The sequence below is a fragment of the Siphateles boraxobius genome, unplaced genomic scaffold, assembly GCF_051911475.1.
Source record: "Siphateles boraxobius isolate OS27281-9 unplaced genomic scaffold, OSU_SipBor_1 7, whole genome shotgun sequence".
In the NCBI taxonomy this organism is placed as follows: Eukaryota; Metazoa; Chordata; class Actinopteri; order Cypriniformes; family Leuciscidae; genus Siphateles; species Siphateles boraxobius.
The window spans coordinates 106707-121917 of record NW_027509197.1 but is presented as its reverse complement, the minus strand read 5'-3'; the positions used below and the strand labels follow the sequence as shown (position 1 = coordinate 121917).

The window sequence follows — 15211 nt, the reverse complement described above, 5'->3', positions numbered from 1 at the left end:
CATGCAGTGTAATGTCACCGCATAATAACGCTAACCAGAAATATCGTCATGCTTTTACATCCGTACATCAAATCACATTAAAACGACATACAAAATAAACACATCACTAAAATCACACATGGAAGCTGCAAACGGTTACGCGTGTGAATTTTAAGGATATCCGTTTGCGTACATCAACACACGAAACAGATATCACGCACAAAATCAAGATGAGACGCTTACCATCGGAGAATGCCTATTAAATACCAATATGAGCTGAGCGCTAACGTCTGTGCAGATACTACGCCTTGATGGCCATAGTTATATTTATATAAAAAATGATGAAAAATAGCGGATGGCTTATTGCTTGACAGTGGGATCAGTACCCCAGTCATTGATTGACGTGCAGCTTTAGTATTTCTGTCATGGTCGCGTCGCTCATTGGTCGGACGCGAGTCGTCGCGCGCTAAGATTGGCTGAGTATCTCAGCCAGCTGTACTTCAAAGCACGCGCTCACTATACAACTCGAGTAGAGAGAGTAAAGCTTCAGCGCGCTGTCCCTCAGTCACACTGGAACACTCACTCATTGTTCTCTTCAACTAGCTGTCTAGGAAAGGCCCTGGATATGGCTACGTCTATACTTGGGGTAAGTAAACATTGACATGTATTTTAATTCGATGCATTTTTGTTGTCAGTTTCACCATTGGTATTGACATTTCTTTGTTGCTTGCGTGCCTTTAAACTTTTCAAGGACTTTTATTTACATTCTAAAATAAATAAATAATGATGCCAAAAGAGAACATTTTTACATTCCAAAATGTTTTTTTTTAAATTGTCTAGATTTACTAGTACTGGTGTTTTAAATAAATCTGAAAACCAATGCGCTGATTTGAAGAGGCGAAAATGAAACGGTTGAAAACTTGAAAACCCTGTTCAGCGAAAGAATTTATTCAGTGGAAAAAATTATAAAAGGCAAACGGTGAAATTTGTAAGAGTGCATTGCTTATTTTTTAAATAAAAATCGCAATACTGGAATAATTTAAAGTGGGATTCTTTGTTGATTACCTTTTTAAAACATGACAACTTATTTGAAAACGTGTAGGAAATATTCAGTGCATCATCAGCAAATTTTCGTGTTTTGGTTGTATCTGGCAAATGGTTTATACTTGTTTGCTTTTCAAAACACCCCAACTATGTTTTATAGTCTAGTAAAGAGCATCAACTTTTCATCCAAACAGGAAGAGCCGAGGTTTGGAACTACCCCTTTAGCGATGCTGGCTGCAACCTGCAACAAAATTGGCAACACCAGTCCCCTAACGACTCTCCCCGACTCCAGCGCATTTTCCAAAGGCGGATTTCATCCCTGGAAAAGATCCTCGTCGAGCTGCAACTTGGGCTCCAGCCTGCCCGGATTCACCGTCGCCACAAGCCGAAGCAGCTCCGGACTAACGAGCAGCACCGGCACGGGCAACAGCGCTTTCTGTCTGGCCTCGACCTCGCCAACCTCCTCCGCCTTCTCCGCAGAATACAGCAGCTTGTTCTCCAACACGGCGAGCGTTTCCTCGCAGGACTCGGGACAGTCCGCCTTCATTTCCAAAGTTCACTCCTCAGCTGAGACTCTTTATCCGCGGGTCGGCATGGCGCACCCTTATGAATCGTGGTACAAGTCCGGGTTTCACTCCACCATCTCGGGAGAGGTGGCCAACGGCGCGTCCACGTGGTGGGACGTGCACACGAACCCGGGCTCGTGGCTCGAGGTTCAAAACCCGGCCGGCACTTTGCAAAGTTCGCTTCACTCCGGAACCCCACAAGCTATTCACTCCCAACTAAGCGGCTACAACCCGGACTTCTCGAGCCTCACGCACTCCGCGTTCAGCTCCACTGGCATCAGCCCCACCGCGTCCCACCTCCTGTCGACCAGCCAACACCTGTTGACCCAGGAAGGGTTCAAAACTGTGATACCCACTTACACGGACGCGTCGGCCACTAACGCTATGATATCGGGCGCCAGCTCGGGGATAGGGACCTCGTCCCGGTCCTCACGGAGATACTCCGGACGGGCCACATGCGACTGCCCGAACTGCCAGGAGGCGGAGCGGCTTGGGCCTGCGGGCGCCAGCCTGCGGAGGAAAGGACTTCATAGCTGTCACATCCCGGGCTGCGGGAAAGTCTACGGGAAAACATCTCACCTCAAAGCGCATCTGAGGTGGCACACTGGCGAGAGGCCATTTGTGTGCAACTGGCTCTTTTGTGGGAAACGGTTCACCAGGTCCGACGAGCTCCAGAGGCACCTGCGCACTCACACGGGGGAGAAGCGGTTTGCGTGCCCGGTGTGCAACAAGCGCTTCATGCGGAGCGACCACTTGAGCAAACACATCAAAACACACACCGCTGGAGGCGGAGGCAAAAAGGGCAGCGACAGCGACACCGACACCAGCAACCTGGAGACCCCCAGGTCTGAGTCTCCAGAACTGATTTTAGACGGGGTAAACCCGCGGGTCACGGTCAAAGACCAGTCTCCGCACCACGAGTCCTGAGCGCGACTTACTAAATGCATTTTCCTCGAGAAAAGGAAACGGGTCTGGACTGGAGTATGCGACAAACTCTCCATTTCTTAGAAAAACGAGCGAGACTTGCATTGGAAAGAGCAAATGAACACTGGCTGTTTCTGCTGCGCACAGACGAACGCTACAGCTTTCAGGACGATAAAGTCTTCAAGGCTCAGTGTTTTAACGGTGGACATTTGTTGTGGAATCAGTGTTGGGCAAAAAGAGGGAACTAAATAACCACGGCTGCCGGTTGAGCTAAATGTGTACATATATCCACAAAAAATAACATGTTATTTTTTCCCCTGTAAATGTTATGATTGTTTTGTGGTGGATCCTGAAATTCAGGGAATTTTTCTTTCCTTTCGACGCACTTTGTGGATGTCAAGTATGTATGTTACACAGCTATTTAAAATTCATTTAACCTTTCCTTTACCTTGCTGAAAATATATAAATGTTTAATTGTATAAAGTCACGCTTATAAGGCTTTCATTTTGTAATTAAAGGGATTTAAAATCTAAAGCTTGGGTTGTCTGATGCAAATGTTTTCATCAAAATTATCTGAATCCAAATGTGGCTTCGCTAGTCTAAAATGAAACCGTGCAGACTGCGCATAATTATTACGAATATATATTTACTTTTTTTTGTGGAGGAAAATAAATATCGGCAGGCTAATGTAGACTCGTTTTTTTTTTTGTCCCATTGGGATAAATCAATAGTTAATTCCCCAGAAAGGAATTTTTGTCCAAATGAATATCTTGTTAAATAGTAGCCTATTAATTATGACTTGGAGCACATCGCAGCCCCATGTGTCTTGTATTGGCGATTAGGGATTCGTGTCTTATCAAATATCTAATTACTCTCCGAGACATCATTTGTTCAGCAGCTCTTTATCGCACATTTTCCGAGGGGATTCAGTGACAAAGGGCCTCTGAATATTTATTTGAATTGCTCAAATTAACTGCTTAAATTTGCATGTCAAACGGAAAATGTCCATCGTAGAGAGGGCTGAAGGCATAAAGCATCGTTTAGCTTTTATAAAACGCTACTCTTGATTTGGTGTTATGGGAACAGTTTTTTTTCTTCCTTTCTTTTTTCTTGCCTTTTTTTTTGGTGCCACTTTTGAAAGGGGAAATTGGGAGAGGCCTTATGCAAATGCTGAATTTAAAATGCTCTCGCAGTCAAATGGTCCCTGGCTGTTATTTGAATATCAGTGGCCCTGTACTGAAAAGGTTCAAGGATGCTCTCTGACTTCATTGTGTTTATCCAGTGCAGCGTCCGATCCCACAAAACCCGGCGGAATAATTACAGCTCGAGCCCTGCCTGGGAACTCGTTAGCTATCTGTGCTACAAGGTAAATTGACCAGAAGGCAATAGACTAAAATTATTTTCATTTCCTTTTGTGTGCTGGTGGCCGCAGCCTATTCAGGAAAAAAAAAAAAAAAAAAATACACAAATAGAAAATGGTCCATTATCATTTAACGACCTCGTGAAAAACTGGTAACATTTTGCAAATAACGAATAAAAAAATAGACATAGTTTATAAATCATTAAACTGTAAAATGTAGTGGTCAAATAGCTATCCAGGGTTTAAAAATAGACAAATACACCAAAACGCAATTTCCGTATAGGTAGGCTAATGTTTTCTCTAAATAGTCTTGCAGGTGTGCAGAACACAATTCTCAGTCTTTTAAAAGTTAATGTAGGATGCAACGATTTTATTGCACACAATTCAAAATTTGTGTTACGGAAATGAGCGCTATTTGGGCGTGAAGGCATTCAGGAGCACGCTTTACAATTATATGGTTCTATTAAGGTTTACAAACGGGAGCTTATACATGGACAAGATCTAAGTGCTTTTCAGTCTTTTGGAGGCGAATGATGCGCCTGGGTTGCGGACAGTAGCGCTGTCACTCAAGGCCTTTTGTTCGCTTCTTTCTGGAATGCCCTCTGACTGAGCGCGAGGCGAAAGTCAGCTTTGTTTGCGTGCGGTAATAAAAGAGTGATCAAAGAGGAGCGCCGCTCCGGACGCAGCGCGGGAAACTCAGCCGTGACGATGTGATTTTCCCGCGCTGCGGCCGGAGCGGCGCTTCTCTCTCATCTCCCTTTTGGTCAGAAAATGTCCATCAAGCGAAGATCATGTTTACAAATTAAATGATTATCGTTATGAATAATTATATATATTAGGCTATATACCAATGCTAATATTTTACTGTCACATTCAGGGTTATTTTGTTTTCCAGTAACACGCAGAAACTAAAGTAGTCAGTGTTTAAATTCCTTTAGCCTAAGCCAAAATAATTGAATTGCAATTGAATCGACTTTTTGTCATCTCATAGCCAGCCTTGATGAACTATGGGTTTGTTATTTTATCTGCTCGATTAATTTGATGTTGAGAAACACACTCATATTTCAGGCATTTACGTGTATAAACCATGCGCTCTGAATACTTTTCGTTGCCACTATTGTCATATATTACCAATATATTTTCAGTTTTGAACACCACCACTTACAGCATTCAGTTATATTTATATATCAGCTCGATTTCGCCAATTTGAGAGTTGTTGAACGTTCGTTGTAGCTAAACACAATAATCATAATAATAAAGTCACCCTGATTTTATACCAAGACCTCTTAAAATTAGAGGAAAACTACAAATCCCATTAAACCAACTAATTTTAGTCTTCTTTCAGACGGATGAGTTTGTAGAGTTGTAACTGGCCTCAAGTTTTATACCACATTCATAACACCTGTTTTTCAGACATCTTTACAAAAGGACTTGAGGTAAGGAAGGAGCCACAAAAACCAGAAATCATAGTTTAATTAACAGACTGCAAAATAAATCATTCAGGTTATTATGTGTGGAATATATACCCTCTCAAAGAGTCAAAACAGCATTACATTTGAGGAGGGCAAAATGCTTAAAGAAAACAGAACATGTGTTGAACTAGGAGTAAAGCAAATGTATTGAAAACACTGAAAGAATGAGTTTAATTCGTGGTGTATAACAGTTTTCAGTTTCTACATTCTCATGGCGCCCTCTTCTGGAGAAACTCCCAGAGCTGCCAGTCAATGGAAAAAAAAAACATTGGGAAAGCCACCTAAAGAAACTATTTACCCAAACCATTTCCTCATTTAGTAACCCTCATGTCAGTCCAAACTCGCATGACTCAAACGGAAAAGTAAATTAAAAATATACCTATATTTAAACATCTCATTTCGGTACAAGAGAAGTTCAGTGGCGTTTAAGTTCCTAAAAATCCTTCCCTTCACTAAAGCTCCTAATACCAAATATTCTCAAGTGTCATGGGTTCTCAGCAGACCAACAGAACTTCAAGCAAAGGGGAATATTTACATGAATTTCACACAAAAGGTATAGTACACCTTTCACTAGATGTGTGTATAGCACAAGAGCCACACGGACTACTATTATTCAGGTCCTGCTTTGTCATTTTGGAGCGATTAAGCTTTAAAGTGTTTAACAAATGGTCAGAGTTTGGAATGACATGACATGAGGGTGAGTCAATTATGTAAGAAGTTTCCTTTGAATGAATCCTTTAATCTGAGAAAAGATGAAGGTGTGAGACTCATTTCTTCCTCTCTGCCTCCCTGCTATCGCTTCTGCCGTGTTTTTCCGAGCCCCTCCCTCGTTCCCGACTGACACTCCTCCTTTTGACATTTCTATCACAGTTTCTCTCTCGTTCCCTCTTGCCCTTCTCGTGTTCTCTGCTCCTGTCTCTTTTCTCCCTGCTCGTGTTCCTGTCCCTCTCCTTACCTCTCTCTTTCTCATCTCTCCATCGCTGAGGGCTCCTGCTTTTCTCTCTCCTTCTCTCTTTACTATCTTGTCCTCTCTCTTTGTCCTCCCTCCCTCTCTCACTGTGTTTGGGCTGTGTGTGCTCTCTCTCAGAGCCGCTGCTGTCACTGGACGAGTCCCTCCTCCTCTTGCTCTTCTTCTTCTTGTCTTTCTTCCCGCAGTGTTTGTCCTCCTCAGAGTCGCTGCTGCTGTCCGAGGAGCTGCTGGATGAACTCTCACTCCTGGCTGGCTTCTTTCTCTGCTTCTTTTTCAGCTTCTTTTTCTCCTTTTTACTCTTCTTCTTCTTCTCCTTTTTCTTTTCAAGACGGTCAAGTTTTCTAAAAGGAAGAAGGGGATGAGTTAGAATTATAATTCAAAAGTTTGGGGTCAGTAGGTTTATCTTTCTTTTTTCTTTTAAAGAAATTAGTGCGTTTATTAATGATTTTATTCAGCAAATAAATTGACCAAAAGTGGCAGAAAAGACATTTATAATGTTACAAAAGATAAATATATATCAATAAATATATTTAATTCGATGAAGAAGCCTGAAAATAGTAGCACGGCTTTCACTAAAATCTAAAGCAGCACAAGATGTTTTCAACATTGATAATCATCATAAATGTTTCTTGATCATCAAATCATCATATTAGACTGATTTCTGAAGGATCATGTGACACTGAAGACTGGAGTAATGACGCTGAAAATTCAGCTTTGATCACAGGAATAAATCATATTTTCCTATATGTATATATATTCACATAGAAAAGAGTATATTTTAAATTGCAAAAATATAAAAAAAAATCCTGTATTTTTTGATCAAACAGACAGCCTTGGTGAGCATAAGAGACGTCTTTCAAAATGTTTATATATACACACACACACACACACCTTTTCACATTATTGTAACGAGAATGGCAGAGGCTTATGATGTCACTACTCGCAATAAACAGCTGGATGAAACTGAAGTTAAACTAGTTTATAAAGAATTAAAATGACAGATTATCCTTAATGTCTAAGATACACACAAAAAAAATATTGATAATATTACTAAAATTAATATTAATATTATAACTTCGTTATTTAAAACAATTTATATTAATAGTAATTATGATCAATCCGATTATTATGAATAAAGGCGGTATGTGTATGTGTGATAAATAATGAATCGCACCGAAGCAGTTTCTGTTTCTGTTTGGTGGACAGAGATTTCAGGAACTCCACCTCAGGGTCGTCTTCTTCCTCGCTGGCCACAAAATCCTGAAGCACAACAACACACATTAGCAAACACAACACACACTCATTGACCATGCATACACAAGGGGCCAATCAGAAAGGTACTTTTGGGCAGAACCACAGTGTGAAATCCAGCATGTCTCTACTCTCTTGTAATTGTAGTTGTTGGTCTGATCAGTTCTAGTCTAACCCTTCAGCTGGCGGGAATGGCTTGTTCAATAATTGGACGTTTTTCTGCAATCGCACGCTGAGCTCCAGACATGGATATCATGGGTCATATTTGGGCAGGGTCCAGGAGATTACCTGTGCTGGATCAGTCATGGTGGCGTCCCTTCCAAGGACACATTTCTTCAGCGCAAACCCACTGTTCCGCATCTCTGCCATTAACTCGGAGGGGTGCATCGACGGACCTGTTAGGACAAATCACTCTTTCAGAACAAATAATGTGTGATCATTGCCCCCCTCGGAGAGATGCACACCGCAGGCTTTGTTAACACGCAAAGACGCACCAAATCAACTCCCTTGTCTCCCAGCTGGGTAAGGCGTACAGTATTATTCTGTTTCATCCAATCAAAACAACAAATAACAACATTTCCCACCAACCTGAGAGTAGGATCTACCTCCGCTCTGCAGAAACATGCGTATTACTGTAGTGCTGCCAGCACTCAGGACACAAACCCCACACACACACCTCTAAGTTTAGGGGTTACTCGGACACAAAAGTGAACATTCAGAGAGTTTTCATTCGCTCATGTTGTTCCAAAACTTTTAGTTTTTACTACAGGCTCCAATGTTGTTTTGTTCCCAATGTTCTTCTAAATATCTTCTTTTGTGCTCCACTGAAGAAAGAAAGTCGGTAAGACTTTTAGTTTAGGGTCCAATTCTCACTATTAACTAGTTGCTTATTAAACTTAACAACTACCGTACTAACTATTACTAAGCAGTAAGTAGGAGTTTATTGAGGCAAAAGCCGTAGTAAATAATGAGAATTGGATCCTAAAGTGTGACCAAAAAGTCATACAGGTTTTGATAAACATGAGGATAAGTAATTGACAGATTTTTTTATGGCCTTTAATGGTGACTTTATTCTGAAATTGGGTAAAATATTAGTATAACATAAGTAGTTTGTGTATGAAATCTTCCATCATATTTTTTATCCTTTAATAAAAATGAAGTTGCAACCTGTGGAAGCTTGTTTCTGCCACTGAATAAAAAATAAATAAGGTAATTGCTTTTTATCTCACAATCCTGACTTTTTTCCTCACAATTGCGAGAAATGATCCAGAATTACGAGTTAAAAAAGATAAAAGTCGCAATTCTGAGAAAAATTCATTTCTTACAATTGGGACTTTATAACTCACAAAGTCACAATTGTGAGAAGTAAAGTCAGAATTGGGAGTTTAAATGTCAAATGGGAGTTTAAATGTCAAATCTTTAATGGTGACTTTATTCTGAAATTGGGTACAATATTAGTAGTTTGTGAATGAAATCTTCCATCATATTTTTATCCTTTAAAATAAATGAAATTGTGATCTGTGGAAGCTTGTTTCTGCCACTGAATAAAAAATAAATAAGGTAATTGTGACAATTCTGAGAGAAATAATCCAGAATTACGAGTTAAAAAAGTCCGTCTGAATTCTGAGAAGAATAAATTTCTTACAATTGGGACTTTATAACTCGCAATTGTGAGAAATAAAGTCAGAATTGTGAGATAAAATGTCAAAAGTACCTCTTTATTTTATTCTAGGGCGGAGACAAGCTCCCACAGCCATCACTATATTGATTTATTATCTAGATTACACTATATAGATTTCCAGGAGCAAATGCCACATGCTTCAAGGGGTCAAGGTTTGGCAGGTTAGTACACTTAAAAATATTCTTTACTAATATCATATAATCACAAATATTTGATTAGATTATAAAAGATAATCTGAAAGTGTGACATGTTTGTCTACTAGTAACTGGGGTTTGGGGTGGTGTATGTTCTGACATAATTTGCATGTGGTGCCAACAGAATTGGTCACATGACATTTATAATTCAGGTGACCTGCTCAAAAACACCTGCATTCAGAACTTTAGGTGAATGGGAAGCCATAGGAGCTTCGTCCGGGTATTACAGAAAGTCTTGGTGTATTATGGGACATTGTCGCCACCTACAGTTCTGAAAGTGTATACCATCTACAGGAAGAGAAAACCTGCATTAAGGTGAAAATCACTGGAGTTTTTAATGCATGTCTTTGTGGCGTTTTTAACATGCTTTAAGACGGGTAGCCACGCCTGCTCCTGGAGAGCCACCTCTCTGCAGTCTTCAGTTCCAGCACACTGCCTGCGTCTGAACACGCAGAAAATGCTGCTTTCGGAGGACGCATTTCAAGGTAGGAAGAAGTCATCAAGGCATCTCCAAATTCAATGTTAGTTTCACTTCCAGTCTCCTAAGATTCCTTCATCTGAATGATTTTGAAGGCAGCATAGATCTATCCTTCGCTGCCTCTGATATCCCACAATCCCGTGAACGTTAAGCTAAAAAATAAAGATGGCTTCTGAAAGTTGTGGTTGGGTTGATGGTCAGTTTGTGTTTAAACGTACGTTTTTAACCAATGTTATTCATTTCTGATGTAATTTCTAATGTTTTCGGACGCAGCCACTGACCGGTTATACCTTGAACACCACGTTTAGCTGGTTCAAATTCATCGGTCAACACCATTGCTGAGTATTTTGTCCTTAAAACTGCAGTGTACCAAAGATAGTCCCAGAAACATGGTTTGAGGTCACCGCCATTTCCTACCGTCACAAACATGTGACCAATCCAGTCGACGTATGGGGCGGCGCTTTCCTCCACTAACTTTCTATCAATGATGTTCATACGACACCATTTTTAAAACTGAAAACCTTTTATGAATTTCTCCCATTTATTTACACGACAGCAGCGTTTTAGTGGCCTGAAAACGCAAACTTTTGAAAAGGGGTTTCAAAGTGCAAGTTTTTTTTTTTAAACAAGACACATTTATCATCTCTGTGAAAACTACAAAAAAGCGAATTTGTGAAAACGGTGAGTTCATGCGCATGCGTATTACGCATTCAGTCAGACTTTAATATTTTAAAGTCCCCCTGTAGTAAAAAAAAAAAACAAAAGCACGTCTTTGATCACCAAAATGGCATATTTGAACGTTTTTGTCCAGTTAAAAAAAAAAGTCTTCATGCCTTAAAATAGCTTGAATGCAACTTTACACCCTTGCTTCATTTAGAATACGTATAGTATAATATATAATTATATGAACATGCAAATTAGTCCCGCCTCCACTCACCCACACAGGCTTATCAAAAAGTCAATGTATCAAAATGGTAATGCTAATGCGTTTAATGTATCGCTCTCTACAATGTCGGACACATAACTGTAATTAATATGATTTGCCTTTTGCTTGATTATGCTATCAAACAGCTAATAATGTTTTGCTAATGTTAAACAAACCATGTTCCCGTTCATCATTTCAGAGTAAGACAGCTGCCTTCTAACAATCATCAGAAACGCTTTGAGAAAGGCATATAGTTCATCATAACATCATATATATATATAATTAATTCAACCACTATATTGCTAAATGTACCAGAAACACCAGCGATTTCAAACCGTGTTTTTGAGACTGTCTTTGGTTCACTGCAGTTTTAAGCAGAAAATACTCAGCAATGCTGTTGACTTATGAATTTACACATGGTTTGTCTTAAAGCATATTAAATACACCACATAGACACATAAACAACATTAAAAGCTGGATTTTCAGCACAGGGCATGAAGAAACGATCCCCTCGGTTGCCCTGAGAATTGTCACCACCTTTCTCGCCCTGATCATACAGGAAATAAGGAGAGAGCAGTATACCTGCTGCTTCATCACTGGGCATTGAGCTGGCGTTGATCCCAGACAGACCGAAGAGGGGACACTCACGATCCGTGTTCACATGACCCCATTTATGACACTTAATGCAGCGCACATTACGCACCTACAACAATTCAAGAACAAGAAAACAAGCAGAGTGCCCACATGTTCACTGCATTCAGACATTTGTGGATGAGCAATGATTCTTCCTCTACATTTATGAAGGTGGATACCACAAAATGAAACATCACCTGAATGCCAAAAGGCTGATCTCGAATATTCATGTCATCCTTTGCATACCTGATGAGTAAAATATGAGTGAGAAAAACATAAAAATTCAATATCATTATATTTGAGATCACTTACTAGCTAGTGAACTTACTTTTCACGAGGAGCTACTTTCTGCCACTCAAACTTGTACTCGGATTCTCCTCCCTAAAGATGAAAAACGTGAGGTTGACTTAAGTGTCATGAGCTGAAACTATAAGATGCCACTAGAATAAGCATTCTTAACCTCTTAAAGCCTGACATATGAAATAATAGTCAGAATTTATTGTACATTTAGACAAAATCTGAAAACAAATCTCTTTTTTTGCACGAGTTTTCTTTGTTATTGAGTGTCGTATTTGATACATCAGGCTAGAGCTGCACGATTCTGGATAAACTGAAAATCACAATTTTTTGGTTTAAAATAGAGATCATCACGGTTCTCAATTAACAATTAAAAAATAACGTAATTTACTAGATGTTCTGACATAATGTTAAATGCTGCAGTCTATTTAAAAAATATTTAATTAATTAGAATACATTTTTTTTAAATCAGTTTAAGTGAACGATTCAATGACTCACTCATAAAGACTTCACTTGTTTAATTACTGGATGAATCAATGTTTTCGAACAAATCTTCTGAATGAATGATTCAATGACAAATACATTTCTAACAGTCACTTGTCGCCACCTACCGGAGTAATGATGTTTATTTGAAGCGCCAAGTTACTTCCAAAACGTAATTTACTACCGTAGACATCAGTGTTTATAAATTAACTATAAACTTTCATCTCAGCACTTCAGTGATAATCTGAATGAATCTGTTTGTGAAGCTGTTTCATACCTATACATGAACACTGCTCTCTTTGGATCAGCGGCAGAGCCAAAACAGATCTGAATATTCTCTGTGATCATATTCAATGGTTTAATAGATACAGGCGTATCGTTGTCATTTAGGAATGAGATCACATGGGTTTTTGAATCAACATCTTTTAACAATTATTTGTGCAGCTCTACACCAGGCTTTTATGGCTCATATGACTTGATATAGGAGAATATGGATCTCATACACCAGGAGGAGAAAAACGCTTACATTTTCTTCAGAGGCACAAACTGAGCAAAAATATGCAAATTGTTACTGATATTTATATGCTCATAAAAGTAGGATGAAATTCTGATGCTTGTAATATAGATCAATGAGATATTTATACCAGTATAGCAGATTGCATCAAATGCAAATACATAAGTTGTCACTCAATATCTGTCAATAATATGTCTTGGTAAGATGATATTTAAATGCTTAGTTTTATGATCAAAGCTCTGTAGTTTAAAAACATATAATGCAATGCAAAACAATGATGATTGAAAGATGAACAAATAAACCTTCCCTTAAAAGCCTGATGGATCATATTTGATAGATACATTTCATGATTTTAACATGATTTTTCTAAAAAAAATAATAATCAATTAAGCCTAAGTTGCTCCAGTCCAGAAAAAGATAAATCTTGTAAGTAGTTGGCTAAATCTTGAAAATATTACTAACAATGTCAAAGTTATTCTTACGTTTACTTATATAAAATCAGTAAAGATTTCCCAGCAAAAAGACATGTGAAGCACAAGCTGAATTTGGAAGTTTATACTATTATACTAAAAGTCCTTTTACAATGCATGCACTGTCAATAGGACGACAGAAGGCTTGTAGAAGATTGTGCGCAACAGGTTTTTCAGCAAAGTTGATCATGTTAATAATTCAGACGGCTTAGAAAAATGCGCATCAAAGATGATACAGCAGGCTTTATAGGGTTAAAAACACTCAGGTTTAATATTTGTATTCGAAAGATTGACAGACAGTGCAAAATCACAAACAATCAACAGCAAACTTTAACATGGAAATGAACTTTACCTCTTTTTCCTCCTCTGCAGGAAGTCAGTGATGATAGAAAGAAAAAAACAAAAGATTATACACTTTACTTGAAAATCTTTTTCTCAGTTTCTTGATTTTCTAACAATTTTTATGGATTAAAATCTTGTATGTCTTAAGGTTTAGCCATGATTTGGAAGTGAATGATCAGTTACATAATTTTAATAACTTATTCAAAAGGTTTTTTTTTTTTTGGACAACATTTCTGACCTTTAGATGCTCCAGGAGGCGCTTCATACATAAAATTAAGGCCATTTTTCACACGATCGTCTCCCATCAGCAGTCTGGAACATAAACCATTTCAATTTCCAGGTAAATGCCTGATAATTTCCACAACATCAGCAGCACACGTGACTGTGTGTTTGAGACCCAGTCCTGTGTGCTGGTTTGGACTGGGCTTCTCTGACCTGTTGTTGTACGTGTCCTGCTCCTTCAGGTAAGCCTGCATCAGATCCTCCTGCTGCTTCTTCTCGAAGGTTAATTTTTGCTCTGCGATCCATACCTGATGAAGAATCAAAGTTACGAAGAGTTTAGCACCTCAGATACACCAGTTTGTCTCTCAACATTCAAATAAAGGAGCTTGTCTTCCTCTGGAAACATCTGACGCTAGACTATGTTTTCTATGTGATTATTAAGCGAGCGAACGAACAAACATATCATGTGTTTGTGAATGAATACATGTGCATATTCATAAACAACCAAACATTGCCGTGAGACGTATACAGTAGTCAACATTTGAGGTGGATCAAAACCTTTCTTCAAAGTTATACATGAATTTCGAACAATACCCGTTCTTGTCTTAAGACAACTTTGATTAACTTTTGATCCACTTTAAATGTTGACTACTGTATATATAAACAGAAGATCTGAACTAATGATGACTCCAGAGCAATAATACATAACGTTAAGTTAGCTTGCTAGCGAAAACCTCGCGCTTAACGTTACCTTCTTTATGTTGGATTTTGATGCAGGGTGAAAATCTTTCTTGCACATGAAATTAGCAAAAGACTTCCCCATGTTTGAACCCCACCGTAACGACCAAAATGTTATTTAAAAACCGCAAGTTAGCGTTTTCCGCCGAACAACATCAAAACACCAGGAGCGGCGCTTCTTTATGACGCAATCAAAACAACACACATCCGGGATAGGTAAATTTCGCAAACATAAACTAAAAAAGCCTTCCTCTTCAACAATACATAAAACAATATACAGTTCGAACAAAATAAAGCTGTAAAGTGTGTTGATATCTGTGAACATTTCAATGTTTTATTTGCCTTTTTAAAATCTTTTTTATCTTATTTATTTTTATTTATTCTAATGCACCCCTGGTTTTATTTTTTAAATCATTAAACATGTAAACATCGTACTTCGAAAGGAATACAGCATTATACTGTCGAATCAAAAGACAACCATGCACTTCATTTTTATTAATTACTATTTCATATTATTATTTAATTTATGTAATTGTATTTGCACTCATGTACTATATTTTTATAAAATGTTTGTTTATTTATGTATTGTGTATAAGGCCTATTTTATGATCCTGTTAAAACAGCGAAAACAAATAGCCAATCAAAAATGCCACTGCACGACCACGTGA

At 38.7% G+C, this 15211-nt stretch overlaps 2 protein-coding genes across 4 annotated transcripts; one reads left to right on the top strand and one right to left on the bottom strand.

The window, feature by feature from the left end:
* Positions 1-503: 503 nt before the first annotated feature.
* Positions 504-3047, top strand: sp9 (sp9 transcription factor). The gene is made up of 2 exons (XM_077217052.1): positions 504-625; positions 1218-3047. Exons 1-2 carry the CDS (start codon positions 605-607, stop codon positions 2514-2516), a joined length of 1320 nt encoding a protein of 439 aa, XP_077073167.1. The 5' UTR covers positions 504-604; the 3' UTR covers positions 2517-3047.
* Positions 3048-5328: 2281 nt separating this feature from the next.
* On the bottom strand, positions 5329-14752 carry cirsr (corepressor of RBPJ and splicing regulator). 3 transcript variants are annotated; one of them, XM_077217056.1, is made up of 10 exons: positions 14557-14724; positions 14019-14113; positions 13822-13895; positions 13594-13607; positions 11806-11858; positions 11675-11723; positions 11427-11547; positions 7855-7961; positions 7490-7575; positions 5329-6656 (listed from the first exon to the last, which is right to left on the bottom strand). In XM_077217056.1, exons 1-10 carry the CDS (start codon positions 14626-14628, stop codon positions 6113-6115), a joined length of 1215 nt encoding a protein of 404 aa, XP_077073171.1. In that variant the 5' UTR covers positions 14629-14724; the 3' UTR covers positions 5329-6112. The 3 variants fall into 3 exon arrangements, with proteins under 3 accessions (XP_077073171.1, XP_077073172.1, XP_077073174.1); XM_077217057.1 differs by having other exon boundaries at positions 7855-7964; positions 11433-11547; XM_077217059.1 differs by lacking the exon at positions 13594-13607 and having other exon boundaries at positions 13810-13895; positions 14557-14752.
* Between the last annotated feature and the right edge of the window lie 459 nt (positions 14753-15211).

Excerpts from the sequence above, each read along its gene's own strand:
- sp9 (XM_077217052.1), top strand. The coding sequence starts at position 605 with ATGGCTACGTCTATACTTGGG. Across the intron at positions 626-1,217 it reads TGGCTACGTCTATACTTGGG|GAAGAGCCGAGGTTTGGAAC; the intron begins GTAAGTAAACAT and ends TCATCCAAACAG.
- cirsr (XM_077217056.1), bottom strand. The coding sequence starts at position 14,628 with ATGGGGAAGTCTTTTGCTAATTTCATGTGCAAGAAAGATTTTCACCCT. Across the intron at positions 13,896-14,018 it reads CAGGACACGTACAACAACAG|ACTGCTGATGGGAGACGATC; the intron begins GTCAGAGAAGCC and ends TTTATGTTCCAG. Across the intron at positions 11,548-11,674 it reads ATCAGCCTTTTGGCATTCAG|GTGCGTAATGTGCGCTGCAT; the intron begins GTGATGTTTCAT and ends GAATTGTTGTAG.